Source organism: Schistocerca serialis, chromosome 2 (assembly GCF_023864345.2).
Source record: "Schistocerca serialis cubense isolate TAMUIC-IGC-003099 chromosome 2, iqSchSeri2.2, whole genome shotgun sequence".
Classification (NCBI taxonomy): Eukaryota; Metazoa; Arthropoda; class Insecta; order Orthoptera; family Acrididae; genus Schistocerca; species Schistocerca serialis.
This window is the reverse complement of record NC_064639.1, coordinates 709,386,662-709,409,668: the sequence shown is the minus strand read 5'-3', so window position 1 is coordinate 709,409,668 and position 23,007 is coordinate 709,386,662. Positions and strand designations below refer to the sequence as shown.

General features: G+C 38.4%; 1 protein-coding gene and 1 long non-coding RNA gene across 6 annotated transcripts in view; one reads left to right on the top strand and one right to left on the bottom strand.

Moving 5' to 3' along the window:
• Positions 1-210: 210 nt before the first annotated feature.
• Positions 211-2,694, bottom strand: LOC126457886 (uncharacterized). The gene is made up of 3 exons (XR_007585543.1): positions 1,549-2,694; positions 1,147-1,238; positions 211-933 (listed from the first exon to the last, which is right to left on the bottom strand). It is a non-coding gene; the product is annotated as an uncharacterized LOC126457886 (long non-coding RNA).
• Positions 2,636-23,007, top strand: part of LOC126457884 (sorting nexin-8-like) — a 180,440-nt gene continuing 160,068 nt past the window's right edge. For all 5 annotated transcript variants that reach the window (XM_050094555.1, XM_050094557.1, XM_050094553.1 and 2 more), the window contains exons 1-2: positions 2,636-2,769; positions 2,982-3,106. In XM_050094555.1, coding sequence (XP_049950512.1) covers positions 2,748-2,769; positions 2,982-3,106 — 147 coding nt within the window. In that variant the 5' untranslated portion in view covers positions 2,636-2,747. The remainder of the gene's footprint in view (positions 2,770-2,981; positions 3,107-23,007) is intronic.

Genomic DNA, 23,007 nt, shown 5'->3' with positions numbered 1-23,007 from the left:
GTTTTATATTATGCTTTTCCTTGAAGGAATACAGAAGAAAAACTTTATCACCTTTGAGCATTTTACATATATTCAGTGTAATCCAACAAAGTAATTAGTTAGCTAAATGACAAGAAGTACAAGGTAGTAATAAAGTAGGTCACAGAATTAATTAGTTATTTAATACAGTGTGTCATTTATTTATATTCATTGATATAAGAAATTTGGGTCATGCTTCTGGAAGTCTTGAGCTGAATAAAATTGTTTGTTTTTTGCCCATTTTGCGACAGTTTTAAATTTGTTTAATGGTATTATGTAGGCACTAAAGTTATTTGTTGAAATAGATAAGACTTAAGATGTTTGTAGCTGTTATCGGTCATTTCCGGCCTGGCATAAGGAATGTTAATTCAGTGCCTAATTGCATTGACCTCCTTAGATCAAACATACTTGGTTTCTTTACCAAAGACAAGCAGCTATACATGCAAAGAACTATATTATGTTCAGTTGTTTGAAATAGTCTCTACATGTTTCGTGTGTGCTTAGTCCTACAATGCACCTGATTACTTTCTTTTAGCATTTAAACACAAATATTTGGCCTCCAATGTTGCTGCATACTAAAAGTAGTCTTCCATGACTCAAGTGAAAATGGAATAATGCAAATCATGTTTATACAAGTAGTAATTCTTTGCTGACACCTCCTTCTCAGCTTTCCTTGAATGCACATAATTTTCCTTTGTGCACAAATCAGCTCAGCTTTTGTTTTATGTGCTAAATAGTTTTTCACCATGACTGAACAGCCAAACTGGATATAATTAGTCAGTTTTACTATCATTTTCTGTTGTGTAGTTGTGTGACACTAGTTGTACTCTCTCTCCATCACTACCACCACACTGTTGCACATTTTCAAAGTTGGTATCACATGTGGTAAGTATTATCATCTCCATACAGTACTGCCTGAAATAGCACAACTGTGGGTACATCATTTATGTAAATAATGAATAGTACAGATCTGAGAGCAGATCCTTAAAGTACACTCTTTGTAACAGGAAGGCAATGTGACTTGATTATTAATCTTCATTAACTGCAAACAGTATGACTGTATTATGCAGAGAGCATTCTCTCCTACTCCTTAGTAATATATTGTGGAAAACCATATCAAATACTTACTTCAGGCACAACAGTGGTGCACGGATTCTTTCATATTTCCAAAACTGCTATATGATATCCTCTCAACCGCTTCGACTGTAGAAAGGCTGGACCTGAACGTATGTGGTAAGGAGCTAAGTATATTAACAATGTTGGCTTCTGCGGTTATACATGCAGCAATCAATTATTTTTTTATATTAGGCATATAGGTGTAAGTGATATAGGTTGAAATTTATCGAGAGATACACCTCCTCTCCTATTAACTGGTTTGAATAGAAATGTCTTTAAACATGATAACAACAAAGATGTTCTGGGCCTGTAAGCAAGTTGAAATTTGGAGGATCAATTGGAAGAATACAAATGTGTTGTAAAACATACTTAGCCAAGTGATTGGCAAGCATTGAAATGAGAAATTAGAATGACCTGCAATAGTTCTGTAACTGTATTATGTTGCGTAGCTAGGAGAACAACTTAATGACCAATTTAGTTGGCTCCAAAATCTTGCTGGCAAATAAAACTAGAACAAAATCACCACTGATGTGAGTGTTTAATACCCTCTCCATCTAAGGCAAAAAGCCAGTGTCAATTAATGTGGCCAGGACTACAGAATTTATCATACAGTAAGAAGTTTTGAAGAAATTGATCATGAAGACTGAAAAAGCATTTCCTTACAGAGAAAAAGGAACACACATTAAATATATTTTCAGAGTATATGTGATTACAGGTATAAGTTTAGTTCCCCAGGATTAGGCCTAGTTATTTTCGTATCCTGCAAACGTGATATCTTTCTTTCCCTTTACAATTCGTTGTTCTGCCTTGCAATTTGTAGCCTTTGCCCTGTGATTCATTTTAATCATAGTCTACATGCAGAGCATCTTATGTAATGCACGCTGTTACAGATGGTACATGTAGGTATTGGTTTAAGATGTTTCCGCCCTTTCATGAATTTGACAGAACTGTAAATTTTTACTGTGTGTAATGTTTTTGTGAAATGTTCGTGTAAAAGTTTGGGACTTGCAAGTCAGTTATGCAGTTGCTAAAATAACCACCGATAAATTACGATGGGCAACATGATTTCGTAAATATGAAAGCGCATTTGTTCTTTGTGAGACGTTTTTCATGCAGGGAAGAAAAATCGACTGGCTTGTACGTTCTTCATGCAGAATTAAAGAAATAGATTGCTTCATTTCAGTCGTCAATGTTGAAACTCTGTAAACCATTTCCTAGCTTACGACGGATGTACAATATTAACAATAGTGTTCATTTGCGACACGGATTATTTTCAGATGGGACCGTTAAACCATTGAACTTTAATCCAAAACGAAGACCAAGGAGACAAGACTGGCCTGGTGAACTGGTAGAAAATGGCATGTTTTACTTTGCGAAATCTAAGTTCATACGTCGTGGGTTACTTCAGGGAGGAAGGTTTGCCCCAGTCAAATCTGTTAGTGCCGATAGACTGTTCTGTGCATTGTGCTCCGTGTTAAATATGATTTCTGTTTCTAGATGTGGTGTCGTTGAAATCCCACAAAACTACAGCCTTGAAATAAACACACGTTTCGATTTGGAAGTGGCGCAACTACATCTGGTCAGTCACTTGTTAATATAAGTGAGGTGTCAACATGGCGACAGATTTAGCAGTCGGTTAGTACACTCATTAGTTTTGTTTGTTTATTAGTTTTATTGCGGTAGCTATCACACTTTGATTTGGTGTTAGATTAATATTTCAATGATCTGACTAAATGTTGATATACGACAGTTAAATAGTCGTTATTATAGCTTGTAATTGTCAACCTTGCGTTTTGTAAACAAGCTCATCTGACATGATTTCATGACGTAAACCACCTATTTGACAGGTTGTGTGCCGCCTTACTACCGAGAAGTGTATGATACCTGCGCCCCGTCAACAAATCATGTAACGAAGGACGTTTTCACCAAACTCCTTGTAAAATCGGAGCTTCCTTCACAAACGCTGAGCCAGGTGAGAACCAAATATTGTACAGTGCGTATGAAGTAAAAATGTTGGAGCTGATGAGTTGTCAAAGATGAAAGACTTTCCATGTGACAGTGCACGCGATTCCTTATCACAGCGCATAAACACTTTGAATTTTTAAATTTCGATTTAGATTTACCGCCAGCTGCTGAGCCACTCAGAACACTGCACAATTCTTCGTTGTCAACCCGTAGACAGAAACATAGGTCGATAGTACATAATTAGAAACATCCCATCCGAGAGAACTTTTTTTTTCCTTCTCCTAATTTTTTAATAGCTTTATCAATGTTAATAATCTATTTGCGTGTTTAGGATAACATTTTTGTTCTTTTCATATGAAACATCAAATTGAGTATTATTTTTTATTTATTCAAAATTAACTGAGGTTATTATACAAATATGTTGTTATACAAATATTGTTACTAAAGACTAATATTGTAACTGTTTGTGGAAACCAGTGTAAATCGATTTCTGATTGCACATATTGTGCACACATTCCTGCCATAGTCCAGACATATTGGCTTGTTGCACTGTATACACTTATAGGAAGTCTAAAGATGTAGACTCATAGCAGGTCTTCCTCTTCTCAAGTTTATCACTTGGAAAAATTGGAAATGGTGAGCTGTCGTCTGATGTGTGGTTCTGTTATAGAATGGGACATTGCTTCAATGAACCTTATCCTTTTAACAGTAGGGTTTTGTCAAAGGCATAAATAAACTATGAAACTGTTTACACAAATTGTGTTTATAAGTGTGTAAAAAAGAGCTAATGGCCGTCTCTTAACATCTCGTATTGGAAGAGTACAGGACACACTTAAGGTCTGGAAGGTATGCCCCATCTTTTGTCTTATTATAACAGATAATTTCTGGCTTCCTCTTGTAAGGATTCATCACGATGTTGTTTATAGAAGTTACCAGAGCTTTATTCCTTATGAGAACAACAGACAAAAAAGTAACAGGTAAACCTTTTGCTAAACCATAGAGAATTGTGCAAACTGGTCTAGAGTTACCAGACTTGAATTATAATGGAATAACAGTATGATTGATTTCTTGGTTCTGCCAACTGTCAAGTCTTTCCCAGTTCTTCTACCAGCTCCATGGATGTAAATCAGTTATTCGTAGTGACATTTCTGTTTGAACCTTCAGTAGGTTTGCACAAGTGTACTGTTGCTTGAGTGGGTTTCAAAAGTTTCTTTTCATCTTCATTTAGTCCAATGCCGTCGCCGTCTTTTTCAGTATAAATGTGAGTCTTGGAAAGGTATGAACAAAATGAGTCAACCACACGTTATACCTTGACCCATAATTGCTGGGTTTCTTTGGCATACACATGCAAAATCCACAACTCCATCTGAAATAAACAGGCATTTTGTCAGCTGTCATATTCTCATTAAGGCAATACATCTGGTGGGAATTATATATGAACTTGTTGAATATTTCAGAGATGGCACCTGCACAGTCAGTTTGTTTTCTGACCTCATGTGTGGTAGAATCATCAGACTGTAGGCAGTTGGTCAATATTTCAAGCTGTTTGACAAACATCATTGCTCTAAATATCAGTCTTCCAGTAAGGTCCTTGGCAAACAGAGAGAGCACATTTTCATGTCCAAATTTGAAAATGGATGTGAACATTAGCACACCAGTCGGAGCATAAATTTCTGCAGAATCAGTGAGGTGATAATTAGATTGGTTTGTTGCATCATTCAGGTTGGTTCTCATGGAGAAAAGTTTGCTGTTTGTATGTAAAACAGTACTCTCAATCATAGCTTGTTCAAACGCGCACTCCCAAATTGCACGAATTTTTTGGATTACCTAAGTCAGTAGCTTTGTTAGTAAGTCCAGGCAATTGTCTCACTATGTTATACCACCACCACCACGACTCTCACTTACTATCAGTCATTTATCTTCCTTTTTTCTTCTCTGATCATCTTCTGTCATGTTGGTAATTATAAAGTCAGAATCAGCTGCAGAGTAATCATTTTCCACCTTGGATTCATCACTGCTCTCCTGCAACCACTCTGAAAGTTTCTTCTCAAAATTGCCATATCTGCACTGCATTTTTTCACATATTTAGCTCTTGTTGGTTGCAAGTGTACTCGAAAGCATTATCCATCACGGCATCTTCTGAAACATTAAAAAAACACAAAAAAAGGGATAATAGAAAAATAAATTGCATGTAATATGAAACATCAGACCTGTACATTTTACAAAATTAATGCATATCTAACAATGAGAAGCCACAAACTGAACTGCAATGCTTCTGTTGCATATATGATTTGACTGTGAGAAGGTACTGTGGAGAGTGTAGAGGCAAACAGAACAGTGTTGCCACAGGACAAATTTAAGAAGCTGTAGAGGTCCCTCAGACCAATGTTTCAGTTTAAAGCCAATGACTCGCCTAACATTTTAGAAGGAAAAGGCATGTAATTGGTGAAATATGGTAATACACCTGTATCATTCCACCCAAGCTGATACCTATCCTGTCTCTATAGTTTGATATAAATTGTTTGTTTTGTACAGCAAATATGATAAAACAGTATGGCATAGTCATTCCATAAATTCAAATAGCCTACATTTTTTCTTGTTGCAAAAAAAAAGGGGGGGGGCATTTGAATTAATTAATTTTTTTTTTAAAGTATTTATGTCTACATGCTGTGGAAAATGGTCACACAGGCTAACCTTTTATATGGAATATTTTTGTCGGAAGTTGCATTATTGGTACAACATTTCTATAGTAACAGTGAATGTTATCACTTACTGAAATAATGTGTATGCAAAAGTGTATTTACCTCCCTTGCCCCTAGCTTTTGATGATATCTTTCTGCATTTGGCAATGATTTGAAGCAAGGAATATGATAAATTTCAAAAATCCTCAATCATAACTAGGAACACTGATGTGTAGCACAGCTGAAATAATGTATTCAACTCTTAAATCATTTCCCTTTTTTTAAGACAAAGAAAAGAGCCTGGTATTTTTTAGAGGAGTTAGTTTTATAGTGGTAGAGATTGGATCCTACAGACTAATAAAATTGTTCACATTCTGACACAATTGAAATGGAGAATAAAATCTTTTACATAAAGCAAATGAATTAAATTCATCCTTGTAATCATTTTACAGAGGTTGTAATGTTCTACATCTTTGCACCAAATGCCACGGACACACATTTATTCAAATTTCTTGTTACATGTAGCCATAAAACAATGGATTTTGCAAATGTGAGCATAAACATGTAATTGGATCATCCTATTGTTCATCAGATGTAACCAAAAACTTCAGAGAAAAATCTGATTCCTAGTGTGTATGTCCAGTAGTTATATTGTCATTGTAGGATACCTTAATCATACAACAGTTCATTTGGATAATTACAGTTTTGTAAATGTTTGTTGTAGTAAGAGATTTTACAGAACAGTACTAAATGACTTCTCTAAAAATTAAATAGAACATTCAATTCATGATGGAAGTTTACTGAATCCATAGACCTAATCCTTTTGAGAATGTTCAACATGTTGAAACTGGTATTGGTGACCATGAAGCAGTTGTAACTACAGTGATTAACAAAAGTAGAAATGGCAATTAAAACACATGCAAACATTTACATCAACTTGGTAAAAGAGGCAGTACTGATATATTGTAATGAGATACTTTAAACCTCTAGGCAGGAGTGTGTAGAAGAATGTTGGCTGAAGTTCAGAAAAATGATGACCAAGAACTGGATACATATTACGTGCTTAGTAGAATAATTGTTGATGATGGTATACAATCTCTGTAAAGAAACACATTATGTGTAAAAGAAAACATAGGTATATAGACAGAAAAAGTTAGCCATGAAATGGGCAATGTGTTCAAACGTTTCCGACTTAAAGTGTGTGTGTGAATCTGGGTTGTTTCGGTTTATTCCCTCAAACAACCTTCCACTTCTTTACAAGGTGACTTATTTGGAATTTGCAGCCACTCTTCTTAACTGAATAGCTAGCTGCTGGAAAACCTCTTCACTTCTTCTCTGTCAAATAATACTAGGTACAGGAATTTTTAAACTCTTTTTACTTATGAAATAAGTAGACATACAAACTTTGCTTTTTGTCAATTAACAATGTATTTGACTTTCATACACAATAAAACTCACGTTCAACTTCTGGTAAGTTCCTCGTACAGTCAAACGTCAGAAACAAATTAAATTACAGTTAAAAGAAAGTTGGCTTTGATACCATAACTTTTCGTAACAAAAATCAGAAAATAAGTCTTGCTTATAGCAAGATTACCTCAAGAGTTCTTTGTCAACTGTCTTTGTTTTGATAACAATAGTCAATGACCCAATAAGCACAGAGCTGCATATAAACTCCATGGTTCTTCCTTACACACTCACTAAAACATTTATGGATTGTGTGACAGGTACTTGTCAGTGTCGTTCGTCTGCTGCGTCTACTTTCTTCCCGTGACTGATTTAAAACCTGTACACACAAACGTGATGCACAGTAAGTAGGATTCCACCATCCCAGACCCATATCCAGAATATCGTGTGTTTGAGATGGTAGAAGGCTGAGTGGTTCTAGAATTTACACAGAAATTCTTGAATCACTACATATTCCCCCCACCCCGATGGAACACGCTATATTTTATACATAATCATTGTGCAAATAATATCACTCATAATAAACATTATACATTTCTTACATATGTTCATATACATATCTTTCCTTTCGATAACAATTCTCTGTCCTCTCTTGAACAATCTTTCACTTATCATTTCTCTACTCTTTTCTTATTTTACTTCGTTATTAAGACATGAGCAATTACTCATGGTTTTTGTCAGCTTTACAGAGATTTAGGAATTGTGAGGACTACTTTTTTTTCCCTCCCCGTAAACTTCAGGTGTTGATAACACAGGTGTAATCTATTTTCTGTTCCTATCTTTTGTACTACCTTTTTCCTAGTATGTACTATTTTCATTATTTGTAGCTTGGAGGAACTCTGGACAAAATGAAAGTGTTCTTTTGACACTCATTTATTGCCAGGAAACATGATAATGCTAGTCATTCATAGAATTCACACTTCCCAGAATAGTCCCTATAAAATTTGTGACTTTTGTCACAATACTGTCCCCTTCTTTTAGGAACTTCCCTGCTTGTGGGTTGACCTTATGAGAACACTTCCTCTTTCCTTTCTGGTAGGTACCCCCCTTACAAAACATTCCTATTTTTTAAGCCACAGATCGTCCTATCTCCAATTAAGTACGCTGGCCCTTTGTACTTAGTGAATGCTGGGTATGCCTCCTTATCCTTTCTGAGTAGGCCACATGGTTCATTACCCTAGTATACATTTCTATGTATACCATAATTAAGTATCTTCTGGTAAAGATAGAGTCATATCTTAAACTTCACATTCATTCTTTAATATACACTCCTGGAAATGGAAAAAAGAACACATTGACACCGGTGTGTCAGACCCACCATACTTGCTCCGGACACTGCGAGAGGGCTGTACAAGCAATGATCACACGCACGGCACAGCGGACACACCAGGAACCGCGGTGTTGGCCGTCGAATGGCGCTAGCTGCGCAGCATTTGTGCACCGCCGCCGTCAGTTTCAGCCAGTTTGCCGTGGCATACGGAGCTCCATCGCAGTCTTTAACACTGGTAGCATGCCGCGACAGCGTGGACGTGAACCGTATGTGCAGTTGACGGACTTTGAGCGAGGGCGTATAGTGGGCATGCGGGAGGCCGGGTGGACGTACCGCCGAATTGCTCAACACGTGGGGCGTGAGGTCTCCACAGTACATCGATGTTGTCGCCAGTGGTCGACGGAAGGTGCACGTGCCCGTCGACCTGCGACCGGACCGCAGCGACGCACGGATGCACGCCAAGACCGTAGGATCCTACGCAGTGCCGTAGGGGACCGCACCGCCACTTCCCAGCAAATTAGGGACACTGTTGCTCCTGGGGTATCGGCGAGGACCATTCGCAACCGTCTCCATGAAGCTGGGCTACGGTCCCGCACACCGTTAGGCCGTCTTCCGCTCACGCCCCAACATCGTGCAGCCCGCCTCCAGTGGTGTCGCGACAGGCGTGAATGGAGGGACGAATGGAGACGTGTCGTCTTCAGCGATGAGAGTCGCTTCTGCCTTGGTGCCAATGATGGTCGTATGCGTGTTTGGCGCCGTGCAGGTGAGCGCCACAATCAGGACTGCATACGACCGAGGCACACAGGGCCAACACCCGGCATCATGGTGTGGGGAGCGATCTCCTACACTCGCCGTACACCACTGGTGATCGTCTATGGGACACTGAATAGTGCACGGTACATCCAAACCGTCATCGAACCCATCGTTCTACCATTCCTAGACCGGCAAGGGAACTTGCTGTTCCAACAGGACAATGCACGTCCGCATGTATCCCGTGCCACCCAACGTGCTCTAGAAGGTGTAAGTCAACTACCCTGGCCAGCAAGATCTCCGGATCTGTCCCCCATTGAGCATGTTTGGGACTGGATGAAGCGTCGTCTCACGCGGTCTGCACGTCCAGCACGAACGCTGGTCCAACTGAGGCGCCAGGTGGAAATGGCATGGCAAGCCGTTCCACAGGACTACATCCAGCATCTCTACGATCGTCTCCATGGGAGAATAGCAGCCTGCATTGCTGCGAAAGGTGGATATACACTGTACTAGTGCCGACATTGTGCATGCTCTGTTGCCTGTGTCTATGTGCCTGTGGTTCTGTCAGTGTGATCATGTGATGTATCTGACCCCAGGAATGTGTCAATAAAGTTTCCCCTTCCTGGGACAATGAATTCACGGTGTTCTTATTTCAATTTCCAGGAGTGTATCATTTACTCCCTAGAGTCCTCCTCTACTTATCAACTTCTATATTTTCAATAGATACTATACTACATATACTATTTATGTCCCACTAGCCTTCAATTCATCAGAGTATTTATTACACTGACATTTCGTAATGATTAACATGACTAACTTCTCTCCTACTTTCGTTTTATTTCTTTGCTCACACCTCTTATTTATCCATTGCTCATTACTACTTTATAGTTGTTTGTTATGTAGCATTTTTGTTCCATAAACTTATATGCTTTTGTCTCTCTTTGCGCATGAGTTTAGAATTGTCACTGTTCTTTGTTTATGTATACCTCTACTTACGTACATTTGATGTAGAACCATCATAGCTTCCTATATATGGGTGCATATTTCCATATGTACACACATTTTCCCCCACAACACCTGGTGGTTCTCACATCGTGACAGGCTTTGTCTTATGTAATTTACTGTTTGTATAGAAGTATGTATTTGTGTATATGTGGATGTGTGTTCATGTAGTCTGATTTTTTGTCCTTCTTATCTAAAGATAAGATTTAGGTTTCTAGTAAACACGGAAATAAGGAAGGACTTCAGTGAAAGAAGTTTCTGAATATGAAAAGAGGGAAAAAATAGAATGGTTCTCAAATGAGAAGTAGGAAAAGAAAAAAATAGATGTGGATGCTAGGATTGAAGAAGAAAAAGAAGGTAGCCCCACAGACAGGAAACCCCCCTTTCCTAGAATCCCTACCCATCAGGTACTTGAGTGAGATGCGCGAGGTGGTCTGGTATTAAATCGTCCCCTACAGAACAGACTTTTCCCACTTTCACCCTTTAAGGTCCCCGAAGAAAATCCTAGCAACCCTATGGAAATCGCAAATGATGAAAAATTAGGCACACTTGTTTGTGAGGGTTGTTTGAAAGGTGAGATGTGTGTTTTTTGTTTGTCATGATTTGTCTGTTCTTGTAAATTGTGCTTTTAGCTACAATACCCACACCTTTCAAAATTTATACACCCCCCCCCCCCCCCTCCCCATCTATATCACATCTCATAAAAGGTATAAAATACTCCGTATAAAATAGAAAATCTATACACTACAGTATAACCGTTGTTTAGCTAGTCACATCATATTATATTTTCCACAAATATAGTACTATATTCAGTTTTTTTCGTCTAGAAATCACTATTTTCCTGTGATTCTCTTAAGTTGTTCTCTATTTTATAGTCATATCCGGTTTTCTAAGCAATAAGATTACATGATAGTTCTAGATTTTAAAGGAATTTGGTGCAGGAAAACTATTTTGGAAGAAACGCTGAAGACAACTCGGGATCCGACAGTCGTTACTCTGCCTGTTAACTCAGAATGTTAACGTCCCTGGGGATATGCAGTTTTACATCCTTTACATTCTATTTCCTCTTCCGTTTGTACCCGGTACGGTTCCTCATATTTTTGGAAAAACTTATGAATCTCTTTCTACAGAGTCGGGCTGTGGAGATGTTTTGTTGTTAGAACCAGGCCAATGACTTGGTAACTGAGGTTCCACAACCTTTTTGTTATGCTTACTTACTCTTTGTAGTGCCTTTTCAATTAAATTCTTAGAAACTCTTTCCTGATTTACTTCATAATTGACACTAGGTTGTTTAGGCCAATTAAAACACTTAGAGTTTCTCCTATAAAAGGATTGCCTATAATGTCAAACCAGTTGATAAATGGGGTAATTAATTTAGGACGAGTTCAAAGTCTTTAATTTTCGTTGCCCACAAAGTATGTTTTTCGTGGCAGTAAGTGCAACATAATTTTCCATTTTCCTTTTTTTCATTACTCGTTCACACACATGTGATGATGAGGAATAATTGGATATTAACACTTGTCGAATACTTTCCCACATTAGGAATTCTCTAAATTTGTTACTCACAAATTGTGGGCCATTAGCCATAAGAAATTGTTTTGGTTTACCTACTTCTAGAAAGTATTGTTGTAAACAGTGTATAACCATTTGTGTATTTGCTCTTTTAATGGGATATAGTTTAACATATAAAACTATATTCTATTCAGCATTCTATGATAACCAAAATATGTGATACTTCTCCCTTTCTTTGTGGAATTGGTCCAAAAAGATCCACTGCTGTGAGGTTGTGTAATGACTTAGGAATAATAGGATACATTTTGTATTTCACATGAGTATTATTCTCTTTTACTTTATGGCAAGTTTCACAGGCACTAATCAAAGATGCTATTTTATGACCTAGTTTCTTGAAATAATAAAACTTATTCATATGAAATATACATTTTTTGATTCCGCGGGGTCCATATCCTGTGTGAACATACCACACAAGTTCGTCTTCTATTACCTTCGGAATACATAAGCGCCAACGTTGTGATGTTACACTGTCCCTCCAAAACAAGTTATGATCTATCATTTTTCCATTTTTCCTAATTGATTAGGAGGTAACGAGTTCTGGAACCACATAGAAAATATTTCTGTGAAATAAGAATCATGATGGATATTCCCTATTGTTCTTCGAGCCATTTTCTTTACAATGATGTTTGGATATTCCACTGACATAAAATTAATGGCAAAAATAATGCCGGGCCCTTCTGTATGTTTTAGTTTATCCATTCCTATGGGTAGCCTCGGTAAAGCATCAAGTCCAATATTTTTAGAACCTTTTATGTATTGCATTCCTGTAGGAAAAGCATCCATCGCATCAACCGACTCTGTAATAATGGACTACTCATCAGATAGGATAAAGCTTAATGATCTGTATAAATATGGATTTCTGATCCCCATACTAATGTCTGAAACTTTTGAATACTCCACTCAATCACCAATAGTTCCTTTTTGGTAGCTGTGTAATTTAGTTCATGCTTATTTAGGTGACAGCTAGCAAAAGCTATGGTTTTGTGTTCTACGTTACTTGGATCCCATTCTCCTTGGAAAAGTTCAGCAGCAACACCGTAATCAGATGCATCTGTCAAAAATTTAAACTCTTCGCCCATAACTGGATGATGTAATACAGGTGACTCAACAAGCGCTCTTTTAAAGTTTTCAAATGCATCATTTGCACTTTCATCCCAAGTCCATGGGTACTCCCTTTCTTAATAAACTTTAAATTCTCAAGTCATTTAACTCTTGCCCATTCATACCGTTGATAGTATCCAGCCATACCTAATAAATCCTTTTAATTGCCTTACATTTTTGGGGTGCGTATGTTCTTTGATAGCTTTTATGCGTTCAGTGTCCAGTCTGATTCCCTTTACCCCTATAATATGACCTAAGGACTTAAGTTCTTGGCGCGAGAAAAACGTTTTAGACAGCTTCACCATAATACCTTTTTCTTTAAATTTTTTCAGAGTCTTGCACAAAGTTAGACAACGGTCCTCCCAAGTAGCTGATAATATTAAGATATCGTCTATGTATTTTATCAAATCCTTCAATAAGTCTCTTCCTAGTGTTTCATCTAATGCACGTATAAATACAGACACAGAGATATTAAGTCCGAATGGTAATACATTGAAATGATAAGATTTTCCATCAAACAAAAAGGCTGTATACTTTTTGGATTCTGGATGTAATTTTATCTGCCAGTATCCCACGGTCAAGTCCATTGTACTAAAGAATCACACCTTTTCAAACTTGGATAACAATTCGTCGATATTAATCAGTTGATCTCTCTGTTTCTGTATGTTGATTTTATGTACGAGTGTCTAAGACTAATCTTACCATGCCTGTAGCTTTCTTCATCACGACCAGAGGATTATTCATTATACCGGATCTTCATTCTATAATATTATTAACAATCATTTTGTTAATCTCATTCCGAACTGCTTCCTTCAAACTCACAGGTATTGGATACGTTTTGCAAAAGAATGGAGTGTCATCTTTAATTTTGAACTTACAGATATAGTGCCTGATGTTACCTGGACTATCGGAAAACACCACTTCATACTCCATTAATCGCATCTTTGTTGATAGGTTAATATTAGAGATTCATTAACTTTGTCTTGTATATCAGTTTGATGTGTTACTTGAGCCACATTACCGATTTTTGGTGATAATTGTGCTGTAGCTGTTAATCATAGGCACTGACACTCAGTTGTTTGTTCCTCAATGTGGCTACTTCTTACAAATGGCATCAATCATCTACTGCCCCTCCTGCCATAACAAAGATGATGTTCGTCAAAGTTTAAGATGACTTTAAACTCTAACAACCAATCTAAATCAAACAATACAGCTCTGTTAATATTCTCTACTATTAATAGCAGTTGACAAAATACTACAGTTCATCCGAGTTTCATATTTTACAAGTTTACTTCTTGTTCCCATTATCCCGATTATGTGTACTCCAGTCACTGACAATAATGCTAAGTGCTGTTTATTCTGTATCAAGTTAAAAAATACGTTTGAGATGACTGACACCTTACTCCCCCAATCTGTTGTTGTGGTCTTCAGTCCAGAGACTGGTTTGATGCAGCTCTCCATGCTACTCTATCCTGTGCAAGCTTCATCATCTCCCAGTACCTACTGCAACCTACATCCTTCTGAATCTGCTTAGTGTATTAATCTCTTGGTCTCCCTCTATGATTTTTACCTTCCGTGCTGCCCTCCAATACTAAATTGGTGATCCCTTGATGCCTCAGAATATGTTCTACCAACCGATCCCTTCTTGTAGTCAAGTTATGCCACAAATTTCTCTTCTCCCCAATTCTATTCAATACCTCCTCATTAATTATGTGATCTACCCATCTAATCTTCAGCATTCTTCTGTAACACCACATTTCAAAAGCTTCTATTCTCTTCTTGTCCAAACTATTTATCGTCCATGTTTCACTTCCATACATGGCTACACTCCATACAAATCTTTCAGAAACGATTTCCTGACACTTAAATCTATATTTGATGTTAACAAATTTCTCTTCTTCACAAACGCTTTCTTTGCCACTGCCAGTCTACATTTTGTATCCTCTCGACTTCGACCAACTTCAGTTATTTTGCTCCCCAAATAGCAAAACTCCTTTACTACTTTAAGTGTCTCATTTCCTAATCTAATTCCCTCAGCATCACCCGACTTAATTTGACTACATTCCATTATCCTCATTTGCTTTTGTTGATGTTCATTCCCCCAATCTGTCTATAAATATATTAACCTCGGAATTTTCCACTGCCCCTGATAGGTTGTGCGTTATTAGTAGCTAAGCCTGGTTCTTCAAGCAACAACCATTCCTTTGTGGGTATTTTGTGCGTAAAGTTAACATACTTAAATGGAACATGGCCTCCTAATGTATTTCCACAACCTGGGCCCCGGCCCTGGATCCAGGTCGAACAACATTTTCCTCATTACTAGTAAATATGCGTTGGTTACTGTAATGAGGTACTGCATTCCTATTTTGTGTTTTTTGGTTACTCGGTGCAAATTCTTGAGAAGTTACTGGATCTAAATTTGAATGTAGATGCTTCTTTTGATAATTACCGTTGCAACTTTTCTTGTTGCACTGGTGTACTTTTGCTAAGTTTGTCTCAAGCCTTTTAAAGTTATTCCCGCTATTCTTTTTATAGTTCGAACTTTCACTTTGGAGTAAAGTTTTGTTGTGGTCCTTATTTATTGCATTAAGTGCATCAACAAAAGACAACAACTCTTTTACCGTTTTCCAACCAATACATAATATGTCTTTTCTCGCATAGATGGGCAATTGTCTAATTAAAATACGTACCAATCTCTCTTCTTTCATTGGCTTAGCTAAATACTATGCTCGTGTTAAATGCCAATCAAAATATTTGCTAATAGTAACCCAAGTGTTCTAATATTTTGGGTCCCATAGATCTGATATCAACTTTTCTTGAGCATTGGCAGGCCAGTATTTCTCTTTAAATTTCTTTTGAAAGCCCTCCCAAGAGGAAAAGTTCTCAATATTTACTGTACCCTATTCTGAGGCTTCCCCTATAAGGTACCCCACAGCAAATTCGAACTTCTTAGAATCTTCCCAATTTTTTAGTAATGCTTGGTTGAACCTTTTTAAGAAATGGGTCGGATGTACATCTCCGTCTGGCGTAATTTTAGGGAATTGTCTAGATAACCCTGAATTAGCTCCCCATTGTAAATCAGTCACAGCTTCACTAGTTAATACAACGTTAAGTGAAGCTACTCCTTTTTCTACTTGGATAAGCTTAATCTCGTTCCACAGGTCGTCCATACTCTTCCTGATACCACTAAGTTCAGAAGAAGGAATAGGCGATATGTTTCCGGATGTTATTCTCTCGGTAACCTTTTGACCTATAATTTCTCCAAATTGTTCCTCCAAACTAATTACATTTATAATATCAGAGTTAGCTATTTTCTCTTTGAAATTTCTTTCTACATTATCTACCTGTGTATTGACACCTGTAATTTGCGATTGAATGACTGGCATTAATTCATTCTGCTTATCCACTCTCTCTTTCAAATTATTTGATCCCTGCCTTATGTCATTATACTGAACATTGTACATGTTTTCAAAAAATCCTAAATTTTCAGTAAGTTCGGATTCTACATTGTTACATTTGCTCTCAATGTTAAGTTATAACCTTTTTGATAAATCTTGAAAACTGTTACTCTGTTTCTGACTATGGTCAGTAAACATATGATTTATATGATAAATTTGTCGTTTGAATATTTAGAGTTTCACACTGTCATGAGCATTTAAAGCTTCACTCTGGGTATTTAATTGAGAATTTACTAAGTCTATTTCTTTACTTAGAGTCGCACTCTGAGCATTTAATCAAGAATTTAATGAGTTTAAGTTAAGACTCTGACCTTTGATTAAATTTGTAAACTCAGCCCAGTCGGTCACTTCTTTGCATTTTTCATTGCCATAGCTGGGTCTTGAGTTTCCCCAATCTGTTGTATATTTGCCATACTTTTAAATGCCTTAGCTCTTGTAAGCATTTAAAACTAACTTTAAATATGACAATTACAAAATAAAAATTCACTCAACTTTGTACTAAAGTAATCAAGTTTTGTTTCACGCTCACCCGGCGTAGAATTCGCATTGCGTAGGTGAGTGGATGTGGAGGCAGGTCAGCACCGGTGAAAAGCAGCTGGTGCCGGTGGCGTCGGATGTATGTTGGTTTCCGCATCTGTGTCCCCCATGATGTGTGCGAGATGTATACTCCCCGCACTGGATCTTCTTGGTTGAAGCATTCTATACGTACTTCTTCTTAGACAAATACGTCGAAATCTTCTTTGCTGTTTTTATCATTGCAAACTTTTAATTTCTTCACTGTTTCTCCATTTAAATTCTGCTCCATTGGATACTTGAACATATTCCAATTTCTCGGAGTAATTCCCTTGTTGCTATGGCAACACGTAACAGCTTCTTTTCTCGTTTTTTACTTAAAATTCCTATTTCCTCGGTCCTGTCCGGTCGCCATGTTCTAACATTTCTGACTTAAAGTGTGAGTGTGAATGTGGGTTATTCCGGTTTATTCCTTCAAACCACTTCTTTACGAGGGGACTTACTTGGAATTGGCAGCCACACTTCTTTACTGAATAGCTGGCTACTGGAAACCCTCTTGACTTCTTCTCCATTGAATAATGCTAGGTACAGGAATTTTTAGACTCTTTCTACATATAAAATAAGTAAACATACAAACTTTGCTTTTCGTCAGTTGACAATGTATTTGACTTTCATACACAATAAAATTCTCGCTTTCAAATTCCAGTAAGTCCCTTGTAGAGTCGAACATCAGAAACAAATTAAATTACATTTAAAAGAAAGTTGGCTTTGATACCATAACTTTTCATAACATAAATCAGAAAATAAGTCTTGCTTATAGCAAGGTTACGTCAAGCATTTTCAAGAGTTCTTTGCCAATTGTCTTTGTTTTAATAACAATATTTCCCTCATGCCAATCTGCATGGATACCAGGAATGTTGGTCATGGGAAACCTATCCCCCTCTATTCTCACATAATATCATGAAAGAAATGTGTCAAAGCAGTCAAGTAAACATAGGTTTTCATCATCTATGTTTACTTGACTGCTTTGATACATTTCTATTAGGATATTATGTGAGAATAGAGAGGGATAGGTTTTCGTCACAACTGCGCCATTGCCGGTCCCAAGCCTGGGGCTCCATCTCGCAAGTCATGTGGTAGGAGGAGAAGGAGGAGGAGGAGGAGGAGGTGGAGTAACAACCCCATAAAAAAAACCTGAGTCCATCTGGCTCCGGATGGTAGCACCCAGTTAGGGCCCCTACCTAGGGTTACAGGTGGAGCCCAGACAACAGTCTCGAAGGTGGAAGAGTACTTCGCTTCCCAATAGCAGAGAGAATGGAAGAGTCACTGAAACATATCAGGTAGCGACTGTACTCCATGTTAGGGGTGGCTACCAAAGGTGTCTGTGTTCCCATGTCAGGGGCGGTCTGAACACATCTTCTGGGGCTAACAGCTTCAGTCGTATAACTGGACAGACATGAGCCGTCCCATCCAAAAAAGTTTTTAGCTCATGGAATGGATCGCACTATGGAATTGAGATTACCCCAGGGGGACAATCCCCCATTGACCAAGGTCGACACAAGCAGGCATTCAGATTCTGGAGGACCTGCCAAAAAGTGCATAAGGGAAGAGTCGGAGCTCCCAAGAACCTTAAAGAAGATTAAATCTAAAAAGACTTTCAGAATTGGAACCATAAATGTACAGACAATGAGTAAGACTGGTAAACTTAAACAGGTAATAGATCAGGGTGTATACGACCCGGGACAACCCCCATCAGTCCCTTCAGAACGATGTGTGCTACAATATGAAGATATTTTTGAAAAGTCGATTTTTTAAATTTTTGGCGTCCTACCTCAAACGCTCGAGGGAAGGGGAGCGCCACTATCTAATATTGGCCTGGTTTGGAAATATTGTAGATCCGGACCTGATGCACAGAGCAGTCTGAGTTGTAGTGGAGAGGTGGTAGTCTCCACATGACCCGTGTTTACGTTAAGTGATTTTGCTGTTTCCGCTTCGTTTATTGCTCTCACGTCAAATGAAAACAAAATGGATTTCTGTGGTCGGGAGCTATCAAGTGGAATTAAAATACATTCACATAATTACAGAAGGCTAAAATAAATTATTAGTTTCAGATTTTATTTTGTTTCTACCTTTCTGACAGTCAAGCGTTAATCGCCTTGCAGAATAATGAAGTTATCTTTGTCGGTTTGTTAAAGAAATTTGACTTTTATTAATCTTTTCTGCTGAGGCAGTCAATTTATTTGAAATGAAGTGTTTAATTCCACACTATTGCCTAGTTTCAGCTGTTTGCTACATTTTAAGTTCACGTTTTCATCTTCTAGCACATATGGCATTATGCCATAAAAAAGAACCAAACAGGAGTTAATGCGGTACTGGTACTCCAAGAAAATTTACGTCTGAATCTGGACATATGAATGTGCACTTTAAGCCAAATTATGCATCTTACAAGGGAACCTCCCCATCGCACCCCCCCTCAGATTTAGTTATAAGTTGGCACAGTGAATAGGCCTTGAAAAACTGAACACAGATCAATCTAGAAAACAGGAAGAAGTTGTGTGGAACTATGAAAAAAATAAGCAAAATATACAAACTGAATAGTCCATGCGTAAGATATGCAACATAAAGTAAGTACAACCAAGGAGCGCCGTGGTCTCAGGGTTAGCGTGCGCAGCTGCGAAGTGAAAGGTCCTTGGTTCAAGTCTTCCCTGGAGTGAAAATTTTACTTTTTTATTTTTAGTTTATGTGACAAAGTCTTATGTTTTCATCACTTTTTTGGGAGTGATTATCACATCCACAAGAAAACCTAAATCTGCCAAGGTAGAAGAATCTTTTTACCCATTCGCCAAGTGTACAAGTTAGGTGGGTCGACAACATATTCCTGTCATGTGACGCACATGCCGTCACCAGTGTCGTATAGAATATATCAGACGTGTTTTCCTGTGGAGGAATCGGTTGACCTATGACCTTGCGATCAAATGTTTTCGGTTCCCATTGGAGAGGCACGTCCTTTCGTCTACTAATCGCACGATTTTGCGGTGCGGTCGCAAATCACAGACACTAAACTTATTACAGTGAACAGAGACATCAATGAACGAACGGACAGATCATAACTTTGCGAAAATAAAATTTTACTCAAGGGAAGACTTGAACCAAGGACCCCACGTTCCGCAGCTGCCTAGGCTAACCACGAGACCACGGCGCTCGTGTACTCACATTATCCTTGATCTTGCCTATCTTACGCATGGACTACTCAGTTTGTATATTTTATTTTTTTCATAGTTCCACACAACTTCTTCCTGTTTTCTCGATTGATCTGTGTTCAGTTTTTCAAGGCCTATCCACTGTGCCAACTTACAACTAAATTTGAGGGGGGTGCGATGGGGAGGTTCCCTTGTTAGTAGGGTTCACAAAATTCCCATGCTCTTGGAGTATCCTCTAACGTCTTGTTTCTTTTGTGACACAATGTAAGATCTTTTAATGTTTTACACATACGTCCTGCATCATCGTGGCTACGCAAGCGTGACGATGCCTGTTATCTGGCGCAACTGCTGAAACGAATCTCTTTCTAACCTGTCACAGGAAAATATTCCGAATGGTTGTTTGAAAAGCGTTACTTTCAAGTAAAGTAAATTTCCTTTTACACAAGATGAACTCTGTCCACCAATGTCCGATAAATTTCTTAAATCACAGAGTGTTTGACTCTCATTCAAAATTCAGATCTTTGAGAACGACCATTTAGAATATTTTCGAGCCCAGAAGATCAGACATTTATGTCGTTGTTAAAAATTTTACTGGCAAATTTGTGGAATGTATCTTAAAGTGTAACACGCACAAAAAAGATCAACATTATGTGTGAAAGTTTAGCTTCTTTGCAGATTATTAATCTTAGAGGCCAATATTATAGGCTACGTGAAAGCTTTCCTTTTCTTTTAGCAACACTGTGTATATTAATTTAAACCATTACCTTTCCCTATTTGTGTGGTCGCGCTACTTGACATTGATGTTGCTGTTGGCTGACTACATCACATGTCCTATGCTCTGAATGTCCACTGTCATTGGCTGGCAGGATCGCTTGACATGAGCTACGACTGGCTTCCAAAAGCGCATCGCAATCTCGATCTCAGTCCTTCGGAAAGTAACATGTGGTGTTCGGTGGAATTCGAATTCATACTTTTGTAATATGAAATGTGCAGTGTACATGTTGCTGCACATCAGACATCTTTCCGAAACGTGTCGTCCCCCCCCCCCCCCCCCCCATCCCCCCACCCTGTGTTTCGTTTTGAAAAGTGCCGGGAAATTCTACGCCAGTGTATAAAACCACAACCATTGAAAGGATTGATAAGTTTTACAGTTCTGAGGAAAAGTATACTGTTACTTAACATGGAGGAAGTGTATTTTCAACCGGGAGAAAGTGTATTTTTAACCGGGAAATCCGGGAATTTTTTTTCCTCAGCCACGTATACACCCTGTAGATGAGATGAAAGAGAGAAGCATTGGAATATTAGTGATGCAAGAAACAAGATACACTGACGAAGATACAGTGGAGTCGGAAGACTTCATAATACTGAAGGAGAAACCAGGAGTTAAAGTGGGAAAGGAAAGACATGCACCTAGATGCTTTGGTACAGGGTTCATAGTAGACAAGAGATACGAGGATCGCATAACTGAAATGAAGAGCAGGTCAGAAAGGATATCAACACTGACATTTCAAGCTGGAAACAAAAAGTATACAGTAATAAATGGACATGCACCTACAAATGACAAGAACAGGAAAGAGAAGAAAGTTGTAGATAATTTCTGGGAAGAGCTAGATGATACCTTGAAAAACATACCATATAGACATGTAAAGGTACTCGTAGGAGATTATAATGCACAGATTAGAAGAGAGAAGCAACATAAAGGAGTAGTGGGCGAGTACCTCGCACACCAGCTGACAAACAAAAATGGAGAAAAACTAATTGACTGTGTCGAGAACACAAAATGAGATTGATGACAACACACTTCAGGGCCAAACCGTGTAAGAAAAAGACATGGGCAAACCCATGCACCCACCTTGGGGAATTCCAAATTGACCACATAGCAATCAGCTGGACAAATGGTAAAGAGATCATTAACACATAGGTCAGGAAGAACACAAGAATAGAATCGGATCACTATCTTACAGAAGTTAAGTGCCTTTGGATTCCAGACAGGGACAGGCTGCCACAGACAAATAGAAGAACAGAAAACATAAAGGTAGACAGAGACAAATTAAGACACAATCGATCCAGATATGAGGAAGAAATTGAATCATTCAATGAATGGGACGACATGAAGCAAAATAAGGTGAAACAGGCTGAACCGTGGCGAAAGGAAGGAAAGAAACGGAAGCACTGGTGGTGGAACAAGGAATGTGAGGAAATGGTAGAGACTCGCAGAAAAGCCTAGTGAGACTGGAGCAGCAAGAAGGACCCGCAAAAATGGGAAGTTTTGTTAGGAGCAAGAAAGGAAGAGGCCCAAACAATAAGATAGACCTGAAAACAGATGATGGTGCAGGAACTGGATGAGATTGAGACCAACTTCAGGAAAAACAACGGCAGACACTTTTTCGGGAAATTCAAAAAGTCTTATTGGATACAAGGGTAGAGAACTGCTTATAAGAGATAAGAAAGGGGAGCTGGCTGTCAGTGCAAAGGAGAACTGTTGGATTTTTGCAGAGCACTTTCACGACCTGCTGAACTGTGAACCACCTGAAGAAGAGCCAGAACTGGGGACTGACACAGAAGAGAGAGAGCCACGCCCTCCAACCAGGTATGAAGTCGCACATGCCATAAGCGATCTAAAGTATAATAAGGCAACTGGAGAAGATGGTATAGCAGCCGAGATGATAAAGTGGGGACGCAACAAAGCAATAGACAACATGACCAACGTAATTCACCAGATCTGGAGAACAAAGAAGTTGCCAGAAGGATGGAAGAATGCAATTGTAGCATCAATACATAAGAAGGGGGACAAGAGAGATGCAAACAGTTACAGGGGAATATCACTACTAGTGGCCGGATACAAGGTGCTGTCAAAACTATTGCTCAAGAGAGTAGAACAACAGGTAGAAAGTTCA